This window comes from Taeniopygia guttata, chromosome 2 (genome assembly GCF_048771995.1).
Source record: "Taeniopygia guttata chromosome 2, bTaeGut7.mat, whole genome shotgun sequence".
NCBI lineage: Eukaryota > Metazoa > Chordata > Aves > Passeriformes > Estrildidae > Taeniopygia > Taeniopygia guttata.
This window is the reverse complement of record NC_133026.1, coordinates 90,064,363-90,082,126: the sequence shown is the minus strand read 5'-3', so window position 1 is coordinate 90,082,126 and position 17,764 is coordinate 90,064,363. Positions and strand designations below refer to the sequence as shown.

The 17,764-nt window shown below is 43.0% G+C and overlaps 2 protein-coding genes across 5 annotated transcripts in view; both read right to left on the bottom strand.

The window, feature by feature from the left end:
• GABBR2 (gamma-aminobutyric acid type B receptor subunit 2) overlaps positions 1-1,801 on the bottom strand; it is a 451,884-nt gene extending 450,083 nt beyond the window's left edge. Inside the window, exons 1-2 of one of the 4 annotated variants that reach the window (XM_072924427.1) lie at positions 1,559-1,801; positions 451-763 (exon numbers count right to left, since the gene is read on the bottom strand). In XM_072924427.1, coding sequence (XP_072780528.1) covers positions 451-763; positions 1,559-1,629 — 384 coding nt within the window. In that variant the 5' untranslated portion in view covers positions 1,630-1,801. The other 3 variants (XM_072924428.1, XM_072924429.1, XM_072924430.1) reach the window with 3 other exon arrangements.
• Positions 1,802-8,103: 6,302 nt separating this feature from the next.
• Positions 8,104-17,764, bottom strand: part of GALNT12 (polypeptide N-acetylgalactosaminyltransferase 12) — a 46,461-nt gene continuing 36,800 nt past the window's right edge. The window contains exons 9-10 of the mRNA XM_030265822.4: positions 12,181-12,336; positions 8,104-9,861 (exon numbers count right to left, since the gene is read on the bottom strand). Of these exons, the coding sequence (XP_030121682.4) occupies positions 9,697-9,861; positions 12,181-12,336 (321 nt within the window). The 3' untranslated portion in view covers positions 8,104-9,696. The remainder of the gene's footprint in view (positions 9,862-12,180; positions 12,337-17,764) is intronic.

Here is a 17,764-nt window from a genome sequence, read left to right as displayed (position 1 = left end):
TGGGCGAGGCGGCTTTCCTCCCACCGGTGTACGTGCGTGCCAAGGGCAGCGGATCCCAGCCGCCGCCACCGACAAGAACCCCCACCGCCCGGGCACCCGTCCGGGCCCACCCCCGCGCTGCAGGCGACTCCCGGACAGGGGCGCTCCTGGGGCGGCGGGGCGAGCCCCAGCTGCCGGGGCAGCCGCTCCTGGTAATACCGGGCGGGCAGGATACGGCCCGCCGGCTCCACGTCCTCCCCCTCCGCCGCCGGTCCCTGCACATCTGCCGGCAGCCCGCGGGGCCGGGCGGGCAAGGCGGCTCGGAGGCGGCGCGCACGGCCCCCGCCGGCCGCCGCAGCCCCGGCCCGGGCGTCCGCGCTGCCCTTGCGCCCCTGCACCCGCAGCGCCCCGGGACTGGGCGGCGGCGCCTCCCCCTGCGCCCGGCGGCGCGGGGCCCGCGGCGGTCCCTACCTCCGTGTCGTAGACCCGCAGGTCCAGGGAATAGGGGTTGAGCAGGGATTCGTTGCGGATCTGATCCATGGCCAGATACACGGCGGGCAGCACTCCCTGGGTGATCCTGCTCTCCTCCTCGGACTGGTTGACTGGCATCAAGCCCATGATGGAGATCGGCGTGGTGGCGTTGGGGGGCAGCCCGGCCGTCCCCCGGGAGCTGCCCCGCGACCAGCCCCAGCCCGGCGGCGCCCAGCCCAGGCACAGGAGCAGCAGTAGCATGGCAGGGTTGGAGGTGGCAGCGGCCGGTCTCCGCGGAGAGGGATGCATGCTGCTGGATGGGGAGGAGGAGGAGGAGGACTGAGGGTGGGGGAACGGGCTGAGCGGCGGAAGAGAGCCGAGCCCCTCTCAGTCTGGGCGCATCCCCCGGCGGCAGAAGCCAAGGCGGGAGGGAAAGATCTGCCTGTCTCCGCTTCCTCGGAAGCCTCGGGGTCTCCTCTCTCTTCCCCCCCCTCCCCTCCCCTGGCAATAATCCTTCTGGCAATGGCGCCTACTCCTTCCCAGGTCTGCCAGCTGCAACCACCAGGAGCAATAAATAAATAAATAACCACCACCACGCACACACAGACACTCTCCCCACCACCCTCCTCCGCTCTCCCCGGCGGCACAGCAAGGGAGCGGGACCTGCCTCTGCCTCCTCGGCAGCTCTCCCCCCTCTCCGCTCAGGGAGGGACAGCACCTCTCAGGCGCGGGGGGGGTAGCCGAGCAGCCCTCATTGAACACTTCCTTCCTTCCCCCTCCTCCTCCTCCTCCTCCAAAAGGGTGAAAAGGGAAAAAAGGGATGCTCCGGCAGAAAACGCCGAAGAGGAAAAATCCCCCCCTCTAGAGCCGGGGAGGCGGAGAAGGGGAGCGGTGCCGAGCCGGGCGGGGGTGCTAATGCCGCATTCCGCGGGAGTCGGGGCAGCCCCCGCCGCGGGAGCGAGGTGCCGCCTGCGCCCTTCCTGCGGGTCGGGCAAAGCCGCCGGGCAGGATGCGCGGCCGGGGGCAGCGCAAAGTGTGCGGCGGCGGCGGGGGCCGGACCGAGCTCCCTCTTCACGGCATCAGCGTTCGCTGCCTGTGGGTCGGGCACCTTCTCCAGGTGGAGCTGCCAAGGCGGGCGCGGGTGGGCGCGGGGAGGTGCGGGCTGCGGCCGCTGCCCATCGGCGCTGTCCCCACGCGCGACCCGCTTGGCCCACGCACGGAGCCCGCTGGCAGGGCGGCCCGGCGCGGGCGGGCTCCGCGCACTCTCCCCGCCCTCCCCCGCGCACACGCGGCACGCAAACACGCTCCCACTCGGGCTCGGCACCCCGCACACGCACACGCGCAGCCAGCCCGGGCCACGGCAGCTCTGCGGCACGCAGGAGCGGGGCGTTTCGCTAGAGCAGAAGTCGTGGGGTTTTGGTGGGGTTTTTTGGGGGTTTTTTGGGGATTTTTTTTTTTTTGTTTTTTAAACCGGTTTCTTTTTCCCTCAGAACTGGCGGTTTTTTTGGACACCTGACACCGCTCGAATTACAAAAAACAAAACCAAAAACAAATAGAAAAGAAAGAAAAAATTAAGGCTGCGGCAGGACTATGAGCCTCCCCGAGGGCTGTCGCAACCCTGTGAATAGTTTGTGGGAAGGGAGCCCATTCCACACCTGTTCTCCCAAGTAATTGTCTCCACATCTCGGTGGCTGTGGGGTATATCCCATAGACAGCCCATGGCTTTTTGCGTTGCTCCCAGGCTATCCTCCCATCCCAGGGAACACGTTCACACTGCCCTGCAGAGTCCCAGAGCAGCAGTTCACTGATGTGCTTCATGTCAGGTAGATCCCATACAGGAGGTGGTACAGGCAAAATGCGAAACTTTTCTTAACCCTGCCTTAGGCACCTCACTTTTTATACATATTCATAAATTTCCTGAGGTCACTCCAAGCAAACCTTTGAAGATCAGCCTAATACATCTAGTTTATATTACACTGCAATGGCAGCATGTCTTCAATAAATTGGAAAGAATTTTCATGGATTAATATATTCTAAGATTGTAAGATTTGACCTTGGGCTAAAAGCCCTCAACCAGTAATTTCATAACATTTGTCGCGTTACAGCCTTTCACGCAGAATGACGTCCAGCAGTGTTGACTTTGAGATATCAGTAATGAAGAGTCCATCACTTCTCTTGATAAATCATTTCAATTATTAATTAGTTTGCTAAAAGGTGTATTTCATATTCTGTATCAATTTGTCTTATTCCAACTTCCAAGCACCAGTTCTCACCACACCTTTATTGGCTTAAGGGGATGTAGTGTCAGTGCTCTCTTCTCCCACACACAGGTGCTAAGATTAATCACATCTTGCTTTTGTAAAATAACAAGGCCAACTTTCCCTCACCTTAAGAATCATTCCTGGAGGCACTTCCAATGCACCTCTCCTTTTTCCACATGATATTGAACTGGTCCTTCTGACCCTGTGACCTGCCTGCACTGGGCCAGAAGCTGCAACCTCAGCACCTCCCTCAGTACCAGCCGGTTCCATAGGCTGGGCAGGTTGGCAGACTGAGAAACCTAATCCCTACAGGCAGACCAGACAGTGTGTTGTCCTTGTGGGGATGTCTCTTTATGAAATCATCTACACCATGTTTTTGATGCCTCAGATTTTAGCTTTTATATTTTTCAGATTCCGTTCTGCTTTAGTGTGTAGTTCTGAGCTTCATATTAGGGGATAGTAAGCTCTCCTCACAGAGTAGATAGAAAAAACAATTCCTTTTCTAGCTGGGGACCAAGGAAAAATGATCCAAATTTCAGGCCCAAAAGCATAAACAACAGTGGACTGAAGAGAGAAAAACAAGAAGGATGTGACTTAATAATCTAAATATGTAATTGGACAATTAACTCAAATAAGATAATGGATCAGAATTTATAAAAGTGAGAGACCTCATCCATTGTGTGATCATTTTGGTTCATCTTGGGTGTAGTCCTGGCTGGGCTCTTGTACTGCCCAAGGTGCATCTATTGAGGCCTTCTAATAAATACCTACTTTATTATTTGACTCTGTCTAGACTCTGTTCCAGGTCAGCCTTCAAAGACATCAGTTTCTGGTGACCCAGGTGGGACAGAAGGCATCTGGAAAACCCCCTGGACCAGAGCCAGAGGAACATCCAGCTCTTGCCCCCTCTGCCCCCAACTCTTGCTGGCACTGCCTAAAAGCATCACCTACCTCCTTACTTCTGTGCATTTGGTTTTGCACTAAAATAAATCAAACCATGACCTTTACTTGTACAAGTGATTTGGCCAGCAGTTTGTCACCTGCAAACTTTCCAGCAACTCATTTTCTTCCAGAAAATTGATTATCATAACACCAAGAACATTCCTAGGATGCCAACAGAAATAGGTGCCATATTGATTTTGTGTAATGCTATTTTTAACCAGAATATCATATGCGAAATGATGTTTTGCCATTCTCAACTTGTTATGCAAGTTTGTCAAAATTAGTTTCACAGAAAATCTTTCTTCACTGCTTGTATACTGTGATTTTCACCAGTACTTGGCTACCAGAACTACAGCTACTTGGATCAATTTGGTGATCATTTTACAATATTGGCAGTTTATTAGCACACACACTCACATTGTCTCTGGACTGTCATCATCTTTCCAAGAGCTGGGGTTGTTTTGGAAGCAATTTCTTTTTTTGAGGACTCAGTCTTTCTGAAAGAAAGCTTGAGGCAAGGTTGTGTGTTACAACAGAATTAGTATCTTGGACATTATTAGCAACTACCTGACATCCTTCTTTACTACTGCTGCAGCAGCAAATGTCCTTTTGTTAGCTGAAGATTGAAATGCATCTCCTTGCTTTTCCCAGCACAGGTCAGAAACTGTGACAGTTCCCCTGAGTGTGAAGTTCAAGGCTTGACCTCATGTGGGAGGCAGAGACCAGCTGACACGGGTGTCCCTGCAGTGCACAGGGAAGGCCAGTGCTGGAGAGGTAGGGCAAAGAAATGCATCTAGGAGAGGTCTGCAGAGGTCTGGAGTATGGCTGGATATCGTTTAAACCAAGCAAAGCTGCACTTCAAATTACAGTATTTAACAAAGTGGTGCTTCTGACCTTAATCTATTTGTTGCTGCATTCCTTGTCATTAAAACAGGGTGCTCTTCCTTTATGGTAAAAAAAAAAAAAAAAAAAAACACACACAAAAAAAAAAAAACCACCAACAACAAAAAAACCTCCACTCACACTAACAAAATAACTTTTATTTTTCAGTTTACGGGTTGGTTATGGGAATGCAAATAAGACTATATTGAACAATGAGGATTAGTTAAAGTAAGCCTCTCAAAATTCTTCCTGTGTATCAGTGAGGCATGAAAATGACAGTTTCTCCACCTTTTGTAAAAAGCAACAAAAACCCCCAACAAAAACAAACAAAAAAACCCAAGCACCGCCCCCATTCCCCCTGCAAAAACAGGGGATGTATTGCAAGAAAATAATGTAATTAAAAATCGTAGTGTAATAGACACACTGAGGCCAACTTCTGATTTCACAAAAACCTTTATTTCTGGCACCTAAGTAATTTACAATCTGACAGGAAGTTTCACGTTCTCCACATATGTTTTCAGCATGATTCTCTGCTACAGTTATATTTTGTAAAGCCTGCTTCTTTCCAATTTTCAGCACTGAGAAATTTCTTCTTTCTTAGGTACTATGCTGCATTTATGAATAACAGATGCCCAGGTAACAGCTCATTTTAAATAAAAAGAGGCCTAAAGGAGAATTGCACCAAACTGCTTATTAAATATTGTGTCAGACACAGGCACTGGCCCAGCTGCCTTTTTTCCCCTTAAAAATACACAGAATGTTTTGCTACCATCAAACTGGTAAAGTAAATTCCCTAGGATGAAATCCTCTGAAGCAGCACACATCCTTTACCTTTATCTGTTAGGAGGCAAAAAGGCATTATATTCTCATTTGGTGGTCCACATCAGATACCCTCTGTTTATTCCTTGCTGGCTAAAATATCAGTTCACAAGAACTGTAAAACCTGTTCTCTTCATTCGAAAATCAAATATCACTTTCTTCCTGGCATGTTACCTAGTCATTTCTGTGCTTCAATCATGTGAATCCTTCAACCATATTTCTGTAAAAACACTGTCAAATATCTTTCCGCTAATGATCACTTCCAATTTCTCAGTTATTACTAAGTCTTCTCACAGCCTATGCACAATTAACAATTTTTTCTTTATATATTTATATTTGCTCATCAGAGTACCTAATTAATTAATTTCACATTTAAGCATCTGTACTAGTATGACTCCCTTGACCACTTCTTCAGTTGCAAGTATCTTCAGACCATGGATAAAGTCAAGAAACTCAGAAAACTGATTTTCCACTAACACTAATAAATAAATTGCATCTGTTGCAAGTCCTCTCCTACTCTGGGATTTGGTTTGATGCTACACAAAATATGTCATGCTGCCCCTTAGGCCAGCAACTCACTTCCTGTATGTATTTTCCTGTATTTTCATCTTCTTAATACTTTTGGAGAGATCACTGAGAAAGTCCTGCCCTGTTTTTGTCTCCAGCCACCTTTGCAAATCCTGGAGCCATGCAATTCCTGTCAGTGCTGACTGGGACTGGTCTAATTAGGCTTTGTCTATTCATAAAAATATCAGTGAATGGTGGAATTAAAAAAAATGAAAACTATTAATCTAGGCATATTAATTTTAGTACTGCATGTACAGACATAATGTTTTTCCTCTGTAAATGAGAAATGTAACAATACTGCAGTGCTGTAATTCAAACCCAGCTATTGCTCTTGCACCTCAGCAGAACAGGGGGAGCTCTCCCATCCATCTTTTCCCTCCCTCCCAAGGGCTTTTCCACCTACCTCAGCTAACTTCCTAGCCCAAAGTTCCATATTTGTTACAAGAGCATACAGCATTCTCAAACACCACTAAAAAACCTGCACAGCTGCAAGAGTATACACACAACTGCATGATCCTAACCCTACAGCCTCTCCAGACACCCTGATTGCTGTCTTTGTATCAGGGTGTCAGGACAGCTCAACTGTCGTAATCTCCAAATCTAAAGGCCTTAAGAGAGGTAAATGAAGTTAAAAGAGCATCAGATTTTAAATTATCAACTAAGCACTATCACAGTGTAAGTGCCCATGTTTTTATAAATAGGAAATAGGAGCACAATCTCATCAGTCCTGGTGTTATCAACCAACATGAATTTCCCCTTGCAGTGTATCTTACCACTGCCTATAAATATATCAAAAATTGAACAGTTTTGAGTCTCTGTTTTCAGTAGAGCCAGCAAGAAATACTATTTCCAATTCATGTTGACTGATGCATGTACGATGATGATTGCTGTTCCCAGGTATTTGTGCAAGCTCCAGTAATCCCCCAACATAATAGTTCAGACAAGGCTACATATACAGAGGTTTTAGTGGTTTATTTCTTAGAAGGAAGGTTCATGTACTGTCTTTTGTTGAAGTGAAAATCCAGTAAGTTTTAGCCCATGTTGAAGACTCATAATTTTTAAATGAAAGGAAATTGGTGAGTGAATAAATGAAAAAAAAAGCCAAAATCATTACTCGATAATTTTAAATAAATATGATAATTAGGTACCTGACTATAGTCTGGATGGCTTTCTTAAAAAAAAAAAAAATAAAATAAAAAACCAACCAAAAAAAACCACATAAATACAGGTATAGAAGGACTAAGAAATAAGCATTAATTTGTGACTGAAATCCTCCAATTTTTTCCATTTCTATAAGACATGCAGCCCCATCTCTGCTCAGGAGAAGTCCGAAGCTCACAGTCCATTCCTCAGCAGGTAACCCTGACCTCCTGCAAAAGCAAGTCTGGAAATGTTAAAGGAAGTCTGAAGATGTGCTTCATGACTCAGATGCTTGATGGAGTCTTTCACCCTCCAAACCTGAAGCCAGGCATTAGTATAACTCCAGTGAGTTGAGAAGAAGAAAAGGCTATCAAGGAATAAAAAATGGGAAGTAGAAGGACTAAAAAGGAACACAGAGGGAGCAAGCTGGTGGCATTGCTAATGTTTGGTGTTTCCTTTTGAACTCAAGTGTGTTTGTCTAGCAAATATGCAAGCCAGGCTGGCAGGTTTGCTGGCATATATGAAAACATCTTAGCTGCAGGAAGTCACAAACATCCATACTTCCCTCTAAACAAGGGCAAAGTGAAAAAGATGTATAGAAAATAATTTCCACTTACTAAGTTTCACTTGCATACCACCATCTGATGATGAAATCTTGAAATACCAAGACTAAGAAAACCTAACTGAGAATGGAGGACAGTGGGAGCTTTGGCTGTGATTCTAGTAGCTGGGCTTTTATCAGTTACTAACATTGTTCAATCAGCAGTCAAGAAGGCAAAGCAGAAATTAATAGAAAATCCTTGCTGTTCTCTCATGCAGTCACTCACTTTTGATTTGTGGCTCCACAAAATATAAACCATTGCTGCTACCAGAAGCAGAAACAGAAGCATTACTGAGTTCAGGAAACAGAACTTGAGACACCATAAAATAAAGCTGTCTTCTCCCAAGTGCTGTAGGGATCTGGGCCTAAGAGATCAGAAAAATTATTAAATGAAAACCACTGACCACAAGAATAAAAAAATAGTTGATAAGACATTTCCCATTCTACTGAATCACAAAATATTTTATTAATTCTAACATCAGTTTCATCAGTCCAGCCCACAGAGACAAAACTTCAAAGGTGCTCACAAAAACATTCTATCTACATGGGTAAGAAAGATTTATAAGAACCTATACATGTATCTCCTACAGGCAGAAACCCCCCCCCCCACACACACCCCCAATCATATAAATAGGTATGCCAAAATGGCATGAGCTTATGGGGACTCAAAGGAAAGGCTGTACATTTTTTATAGAAAACATGAACAAAAGCAAATAACAAAACACACACCAAACTAATCAAAACAGATTCCCAGACTTCTGGGGGGAAAAAGGTTGATGTTTTCATCCTTCTACACATAAGCATTCCTTCATCTGACAGGGAAAGAAACTCTTCTTATGAGCTGAAACCCTTCTAATCAACATGGTGATGCTGATGGTCAGTGGCCATGTACATTGCTATACACACACTCCTCATCCGATTGGGCAAGGCAGATCCCACACACCAGGGCACAAACTATCCTGTACTGCTGTAGATTACACCCCCTGTGTTCAACAAGACCACATGTAGGGTTAACTCATCTAAAAGGAGCTCCCAGAAAAAAATGCAAGTTATACTCCAAAGACAATATTTTTTCTATTAATATTAGCTGAATTTCACAGAAATCAGTTGCAAAACCATTTTTAAGATATAATAGTTTTTACATTAATCATTTAAACATTTAAATTTCAAAGTTCATTTTCTCTAACTGTAATTTTGAAATTTTTACAAAATAATTATTGGTAGGTCTTATCTTGAAAGATTTATGCACATTGAAAATCTACATAATGTTAAAGTTGGTTGTGCATTCTAGGACACAGCCACATAGCTGGGGCCCATATTGAACCTAAATAGCTTTTCCTAAAGCATCACCTTTAAATATTGTTGCCTTCTGCCTTTAAGAAAGATGAGAAAATCTCCATTTACTCCCAAACCAATCTTAAGCATGATTAGAAACTTGTCAAGTGCCATGAACATCTAAAATTGTCAGACCATTTAAGGTACAGTATTGTCAAGCATGTGCAATTTGTATGCATCTAGATTGTTATTTGTGCAAAAACATGCAGACATACTCTGCCTTTATGTGTAAATCCACACTGTCTTCAGTGAGGGCTTTGTGGTAGTCACTTGGGGCAGAATATGGCCTACATTTACCTTCTTGGTATTTAAAAGACAAGAATAATTATTAACTACTATCTGTTAAAAGACCCAACTGCAGAATGTTTTAGTAGAAAAATAAACATTTTAAGTTATTGGCAGATTAACATTAGTGTGACTTTTTTGACTGCCTTACTTCCACACAGTAGATTAAAAAAATGTCACTTGCGTAAAGAACCTAAGACATTTCAGAAGCAGTTATGTAGCTGCCAAATAAAAAGGAGCAGATTCTGTGGCACTTTATGAAGCTCTCAATACTTAGTGCCTTCTAAAGCTCCAGGAAACGAGATCCAAGGCTTGTCAACTAATTGCAGTTCTTTCCATACAAAAATATATCACTTACGAGATTTTCAAAAGGTTGACTAACTGCTGACTAGAAAGAGCACTTTTTTTTTGTATTCAGCTATATCCTAGACAACATCTGGATAAACTTCTTTCTTTGAAGAACCATTTTTGGTAGTCCGAGTTGCTACAAGGCCGTAACAATGGTGCTGGGTTTCCATTGTAAGCATTTGCCTCAGCTTGTATGCACTTCTGGGTTTGTGGGTGAAACAAGGCACCATCCTACAAAAGACAGAAATAAAGTTAGCTTTTCGGGTCTCAAAAATTGCAGACATATCACTGTGTTTTAAAGTAACATAAAACATTCGTTTTGAATAAATATTTCACATATCCTTCCAATGGGGTTGTGCAGTAAAGCCCAACTTGAGGATGTCTGAAAATTTATCAAAAGATCCTGCTTTTAAACTTACATAAACTGACATCAGCATTGTTTAGAGTGACTCATGAAGTGGCATCTCAGCCTGTAAAGGATGTGCTAACTTGTGCTTTCATTGCCTTTTTTTACTGGACCAGAGTATGGCAGAAAAGAACTAAGCCAAGCACAAGCATTACCCAAATGTATCAATTTATTGCATATCTCATAAGTAAAAGGTAAATCTTGTTCATTAAGCATAAACGTTGGAAATATTTTAGCAAGAAATTTTCCTGTCACTTCGTATTTTTGGTGGAAAAAGTAAAAATATCTAAGTGTGCCCCTTGCCTGCTGATGTGTGTGGCGTTCACTTGCTTTGCTGAAAGGCAGTACAGCTGCCTCAGAGGTGTAAGGTCTGACAGACCTCCACAGTCAAATTCCCTAAAGAACAAATTTTGAGACCTCAGGACCTTTATTTATGTTTACTCCAGTTCAAGTGTCTCATTCCAATCCAGGAGCACTGTCAGCTAGGACAGTGAGCTGCAAAAGGGCAGCATAGCCAGCCATGGAGGACTGCCCTGCTCTGAGGCCATCCCCTTGGCCTGGGTGACACTCCCACATGCAAGCATTCTCAAGGCTGCTGGCAGTTTTGAAAGCAAAATGCCAACGCCTTGTTTCTGTCCATAGCCCTGCCTCCTGTGGAAGCCTGTTCCTTCCCTCATCAGGAATGTTGCACTTAATTGCATCCTGAGCTGCAGCACCTGATGCCCAGCAGTATGTGCTTGTTATAGACTTGCTGACAGATTCAGCTGCAGAATTACTTTCTTGCTTCCATCACTATAATTCAAATTTTAGAGTGGATTAATCAGTATCCATCTCACTCACTTTTGACTCTGTTTGCAAGAACGCAATTTTTGCCAAGCTGCTGGGAAGGCTGTTCAAATCTTTGATTATGCTCCATCCATAAGGACAGTTGTCTGACACTACTATGCACAAAGTAAAAGAAATGTGGTGCTGACACCTCACCCATCACTCGCCTTGCAAGGTGGAGACCGGTGGTTTTGATTTAGTGCAGTAGCAGAAAAGGAATTGGAGCAGAGCAGTACATTCAAATCACACACAGGCACAAAGTGATCATGAGAAAGAACATTTACAGTAATTCCTGAAGTCTCAATGCTAAAATTAATGGTTAGAAATACAGTGGAAACAGATGCATTCCATAACTTTTTCAATTTTTTCATTTTCTCAATTTGAAAATTTCAGTTTTCTTGATTACTTCTTGAGGTAACTGAAGATCCTTCAATATATGTCATCTTAGGGATTAATGTTTATGACTGAGCATCATTTATAAGGTCAACTTTTTAAACATTTTTATTTAGTAATGTCACTATGAGCTTCAGTCTGAACCAGATTTAGGGAGCGGACAGTAACAGCCATCTTATTTTTTTTAGCGATTACCCTGCTACCTATCACTGGTAGTATCGAAGTGTGACATTTGTCAGCCATGGAGCCTGTAGAGATTAGATGCATTATGCAGACACATTATGTAAATATACCATTTTGATATATTATGTGACCTTTTCCTTTAGCCAAATAACAACACTCCAGAACCTGATCAAGGCCATCATTTTTCATCCAGCTTATTTTCTCTCAGGCATCCAGAAGTTTCTTTACAGATTCAAAACTACTAAACACAAGCTTTTCTAATATCATGTAGAGGCAGCTGCTTAAAAGCAGGAAAGAACACTAAGTAAAGGTGTTGTGTGAAGTATTGGGGATATATGGTAATATAAATACTAGGAAATAAGTCAATGAAAAGAGAGCAGAAGTAGGCCAGCCATATGACTGGCTGGGGAAGGGTTATATTGAAGCACCTCAATCTCATGAGAAGACAGTAGGGGTGACATGCAAGAGAGAATGTTCCCAACCTCCTCGATGGTAACAAGAGTGCTTTGCTTGCTCTCATCTTCCTGTTCTTTATGACTGGAATACTCTTTGTCTGCTACCCTGTTTCTGTGCTCAGATATTAGAAGCCAAGACAGCCTATTTATCCAAGACACCTGTGCCAGTGTTGTGGTCTGCACCATGTGTATGCAGTAAGATAAAAATTTTAAAAATTCAACAATTCTCCTTCCACCCACTCCCCCCCAAAAAAAAAACCAAACCCAAACCCAAGCAGGCACACTTACCTCTCTGAAAATAAACTTCTGGTTTTCAGGAACACTGTGGGCATTTTCTTGACACAAGTACATCGTCAAGTAGTCAGTCCCTGAATCGACTGCTGCGCAGACTTCTGGTTGTCGTGTGTTGTAACGAATTTCATTATGGGATGTGTACTCAAAAAACTACAAACCCAAGAGAAGAAACAAAGGACAGCAGTCAATTCATTTGTACACAGAGAGTATTTATAAAGAAGCGTATACTAAGAGACTATAATTAGGCTCACAAATAAAAGTTGCTGCTGTGAAGGGAAATTCTGCCAGAAATATTCAAGGGTCCTTCTACTGCTTACTATTTTACAGAAAATCAATCTCATCACAGCACTGCTTTAATCTTGTAGCACTTAAATGTCCTGGAAAACAGGCATTCTAGCATTAAAGAATTTCTGAAATTAAACTGCAATATTTAAGTTTCACATTCTAGGCCCCTCTTAAAAATAAGATGGCATACAGTTTCTGGCCTGACATTATGCCTTCTTAATTCAGTCATCACAAAGTAATATTACTTTTAACTAAGGAGTTCCTCACTGCATAGTTCAAATGCAGTTTGGTCCAGTTATAATGATCATTTCCGGTACTAAGGATGCATGGTGACAAGCATTTTATTCTATAAAGTTGTAAGATATTATCTGAATCAAAATAGGTACAGCTGTTTTTAAAAATGAAAACAACTTTCTTAAAGACAGGTGACTATCTTTGCTTGTTGCACGATATTCTACGTAAGTGTTATAAACGTGCTCTGAAACTCCTGGCTTCTGTAGCAGTTATGGTTGAAGACTTCCTTAAAATTTTATATTTATCATGGACATTTGCCAACTTTTGGACTTCATTAAAGAGTGGCAGAGTTGGAGAGTTGTTTGCATTTAGTAAGCTTATAAATAATTTAGAAGACTATAGTGCACGGATGTGTGTTTAGATCTGATTTAGATTATACTCAATAAAGTAGAGGAGAGTTTTATAAACATCAGAAAATTGCTTATTACCCATAGAACAGCTGCATTAGCAGAGACCAATAAAAGGATGAGGGAGAGAAGGAATCCTCTTTTGTTTTTTTTCCCCCCTGGAGACTTTGTGAAGGGGCTTGTACCAATTCAGAAATGTACATACTAGAACTTACCACAAAAACCAGGGCTAATAACCTTGATGAGGAGTTGGAAATGGAGTTTCAGTATAAACAGGACTGTGCTATTGCAAAATCTGCAGCCATCCATTTCCAAGTGAAAGAGCTCTGATCTAGACTACACTGATAATAGTTGTTACATGAAATCTGCCCCTCCTGTTATCACAGGAATTTCTCTGTCAAGGTGGCCATCCCAGCTATACACTGACCAATGCTGCCCACTGCATCACCCTGTGGAGCCTCATGGCTTTTTTGCAATGATGCAAGTGACTGACCCCCTCCCACCCTGCCCCCCCAGAATTCACCTGTTTGCCACCATTCATTTGTGGTAAGCCACAAAGGGAAATTAGTGTTTTGAGGAAGCAACATCAGGTTTGAAGTCTCCCTGCTGACATATGACCCCGGAGACCATGATTTTCCCTGGAAACCTATTGCTAAGATCTGTTCCTACAATGTAGGTTGCACTACCTTTATATTTGCCTTATGCAAAAAAACTCTCATCATAACAAAAGTAAATTGTGTGAGAATTGGTCCTATTATTATTATTTACCCTAACAGGCAGCAGCTAGTCCCTGGCCTTTTGGCTTTATTCCCAGATTCAGTATCTGATTAACACATGGAAAACCCACTACTTTGGGCACCACAGTGAGCTACAAGAACATGCATTTTAATCCTATGGCTTGTGAATAAAGAAAAAGCCTCAGTTCTGCCCAGTTGTGTGTGGATGGACACTTTTTACAGCTGCCACTTTCACAAAACCATATTTAGAGCCTTGCTCGTTAGGGGATTTATTAGATATAATAACTCCTTAGCAATTTGTACTATAAGTGAAAGCCTGCAAGCTGCTGACTGTACCAGATGTGTCAAGAATAAATGAAGCAGCCACTAGATCAGAGCACTTCTTACTACTGATATCTTTCCTGAATGGTCTCTCAAGGACTTGCACCAGATTCCAAAAATGAGCAATTTTTCGATAACTTTAAGGGATGGGGTTATAGTACTGACAACTAAGCACTCCCGCCTTCTTGCCCAATTGACATAATCAGTTCATTACACTACACTGCTTCAAACTGAATAAATATTCAGGCTTAATCTTTTCCAAGCTCTAGTAATACAGGAAATAAATATCTTCCTCCTCAAAAGGTAAAGTGTTTCTTAGTTCCCTTTTCTTGCATTCTGTCAGCAGAAATGAAGCATTTTCAAACTAATCCATGGCCCAATAACTAGTAGCTTTACTGCATTTCTTTTCTTCTGAGAATCAGTAGATTCACTTAAGTGCTATTGGCAAACTTGATGAGGCCTTTTACCCAGTGTCTCTGGCCTCTGGACAATCAACAGAATATGCCCCAGCTGCATCATTGTCTCTCTGGTACTAGGTCCAGCAGCAGATTTTGGCTACCTCACTGGACCCTGAAACACACTCTCATTCTTCTCTGTGCCTGGCTACTGTTGTTTTGCATACAGGAAAAAGTTTTCACTTGATGGGTAGAACCAGCAGAGAGGTTACCAGGTCTGATTCTCTATTTTTGCTGAAAACCCAAGGGCTTTGCTAACTTCATTGTTTCCATCTCACTGTTTATGTCAAATGTATCAGCTCTAAATGGGAATTCTGGGAAGAACACTTTAGTCAGCGTATTCCCATCCTCTTATCACATCAGGTTGATTTCTTGCCATCACACATTGATGTCCTCTGTACTGCTTCCCAGCCATATCCAGAAGGGCAAAGGGCTTTACTGGTGTGGAGTTTCAAAGCCGTTCTCCTCTGTGGGGAAGATACTGCCACAAAACATAAGCAGCCTGAGGTACAAGAGATCAGTAGCCAGTGTTTTGTGTATTTCCTGCCTCTCTTCCATATACACTCAACTCTTAACACTGCAGTGTTATCCTCACTTTCTTGTGACAAGGAACATGCAAATTAAAAAAAAAAAAAAAGCCTCCAGTTAGTTTTCTTATACTCATACAAAAGGAGTAAAAGAAACCCTCTCAATTAGACTGTGGATTCAAGAAAGAACACCAACAAACTACCAGGAACTTTAGTTTTCTGAGAGTGGTTTTATTCACTGAGACGTAAAAGAGGAGCTGGTGCTGGACCTTATAAATAACCAAGAGCACAGTGCTCTTGCCTCTCGGCACAGTGCACACAGATATTCAGAGGCCACTAAGTGGAGACTTGCTGTCAGTGAAAAAAGTTGTGCAGTTGTCCCCTACATAAACAGCCACCTGCCTGTGGTGTGAGACAGGAAACAGGAGCAAAGCTTGGAATGAGGGCTTGCTGCTAAAACTCTATATAGGTAATGAGTGGAGTGATGTGAACAAACTCACAGAAAAAAGGCAGGAAGAGTTTGGGATTAGAATGGCGGATTCCCTTCCAAGGGGCCAAAGAGAAGTCAAAGGCTGCCTGCTGTCAGTAAACATCTCTGAGACTCCAGGGTTGTTGATACTAGAGGATGACCAAACTTTGCCATGATCATTTCTCCAGCAGACAGCGATGGATGTAAATGTGGAAGATTTGACTGTTTTGATCCTGGCAGCGTCACCTGCCAAAGAATTCATACTGCAAGGAACAGCCTGCTACCTTTTCAGACTGACTGCCAAGAAGGTGGTGGGATGGGAAAGAAATGAAGAGAAATGTCCTGCTGGTGGGTTTCACAGCTATTTGTGAGGCAGAAAAGGGAGCTACAAGTCCAGCAACCCCAACTTCATTTCCCACCTCACTTGTGTTTCTACATCTTGTCTTATTTTAGTCTTCCTCTGGTCCCCCACCCGCAACTCTTCCTGCTGTCCACTTGTTCTCTTTCAACTGCCTATCACCCTACTCACACCCCGCTTTGCCAGCTGGTATCTCAGCTCCCACATTCAGTAACGCTGCACCTTTCCACTAAAATGTTCTCCAAAGACTCTGCTTGGTTCAGTCCCTGCCCTACTCTTTCCTTTATCACACATGCCCTGCCTATCACCTGTTGTTCAACCTCTGTCACAAACTACTTTGTCACCTTGGCCCTTTCTCCCTGACTCCTGCCAGCCCTCCCATGCCTAATTTCACTAATCTTGTTTTACCCATTTCCTGTGTTTGGCCTTCCCTCTTCAGGCTCTGCAGTTCTCTTGAGTAATCTCTTATTTTCCTCTATTGGTTTATATTGCAGTCAGGTGGTTTTTCCATTTCTCCTTCCTCCTGCTGCTTGGATGCCAGCAGAGGGAGCGGTTTGCACAGTTCCCAGAGTGTCGGTTTGCACAGTTCCCAGAGTGTCGCTGCTTTCAGCCAGTGCCAGCTTCTGCAGGTACACGGATGCACCGCGCATCAGCGGAGATGGAAGAGCATTAATACCCAGTGATTTGATATTTTGCAGTAAATTCAGTTAATCTCTTAGTGCTAGCTAAACAAAGGATAACTGTAAAAATGTCATCTAATGACAATTCTCTCTGAATTGTACTTCTGCTCTCACCTTTTATCTTATTTCTTTATTCTTCCTTGGGAGAAGGGATAAAATTTAAGCTAACTCTTTTTGTTCAGAGAAATGCAAAATAAAAATGCAACCCCTCTCCTCTCTGTAATCTGCAATTCAAAGAAAAAAAATAAATCTATAAATACCTTTGGCATGTTAGCATGTAATCCTATACATTAAATGTTTCTTAATCTACAAAAGCAATCAATATTACTTATAAGAAAGTGACTTGACTGTGTTATGTGATTACTAACTTCTCTATAGATCTATAGAAGTGTTCTGAACTTGGGCAAGAATCTGAACTGAGGGAGTAGAAGGGGTGAGGTGGGGCTTAGCATAATTGGCATACATCTGCCAGTATTGAGATCCTTTTGCTTTTATGGTACAAGATTCTCCCCCGTCTTCCCCTGCATTTTGGCCTTAAGGACAGAAATATTATGAAACTTAAGACATAAACCAGACATGAGCTAATAAATAATACTAAATAATAGTTATAATACCTAAGGCAAATAATAAACTTGTTATCAGAAACAAATCTATTTTCTTTTAAGATCTGAGGTACATTGCTTTTTCTTTCCCCTTTCTTATGTAAAGTGCAATCCATATTAGAAGCTTCCTCCTTAATACAGACTCGTTTTACACTCATAGTGCTTTTATGTTTTTTTTTAAAGCAGAGTTCAGAATGATAGCAGATATTGGCTGCTTAATTGCAACATCTCTGCTTTCTTTCCAAACTTTGTTTTCCCTTTTCCCAAACAATACTAACTGAATGTTTGGATTCATTTCATTAAAAAAGGACCTAAACAGGCAAGCCACCCAAGCTGTCACAGGGTTATGTACAAGAGGTCTCACAAGACCTTTGGTATTCAGCACTGATGAGACCATATCTCAAGTACTGTGTTTAGTCTAATCTGAGTTAGAAGCCAAAAATCAAGACAGACAAGCAAGTACATGCCCCACATCAAACATCAAACTTCAATGGTCATCAAAC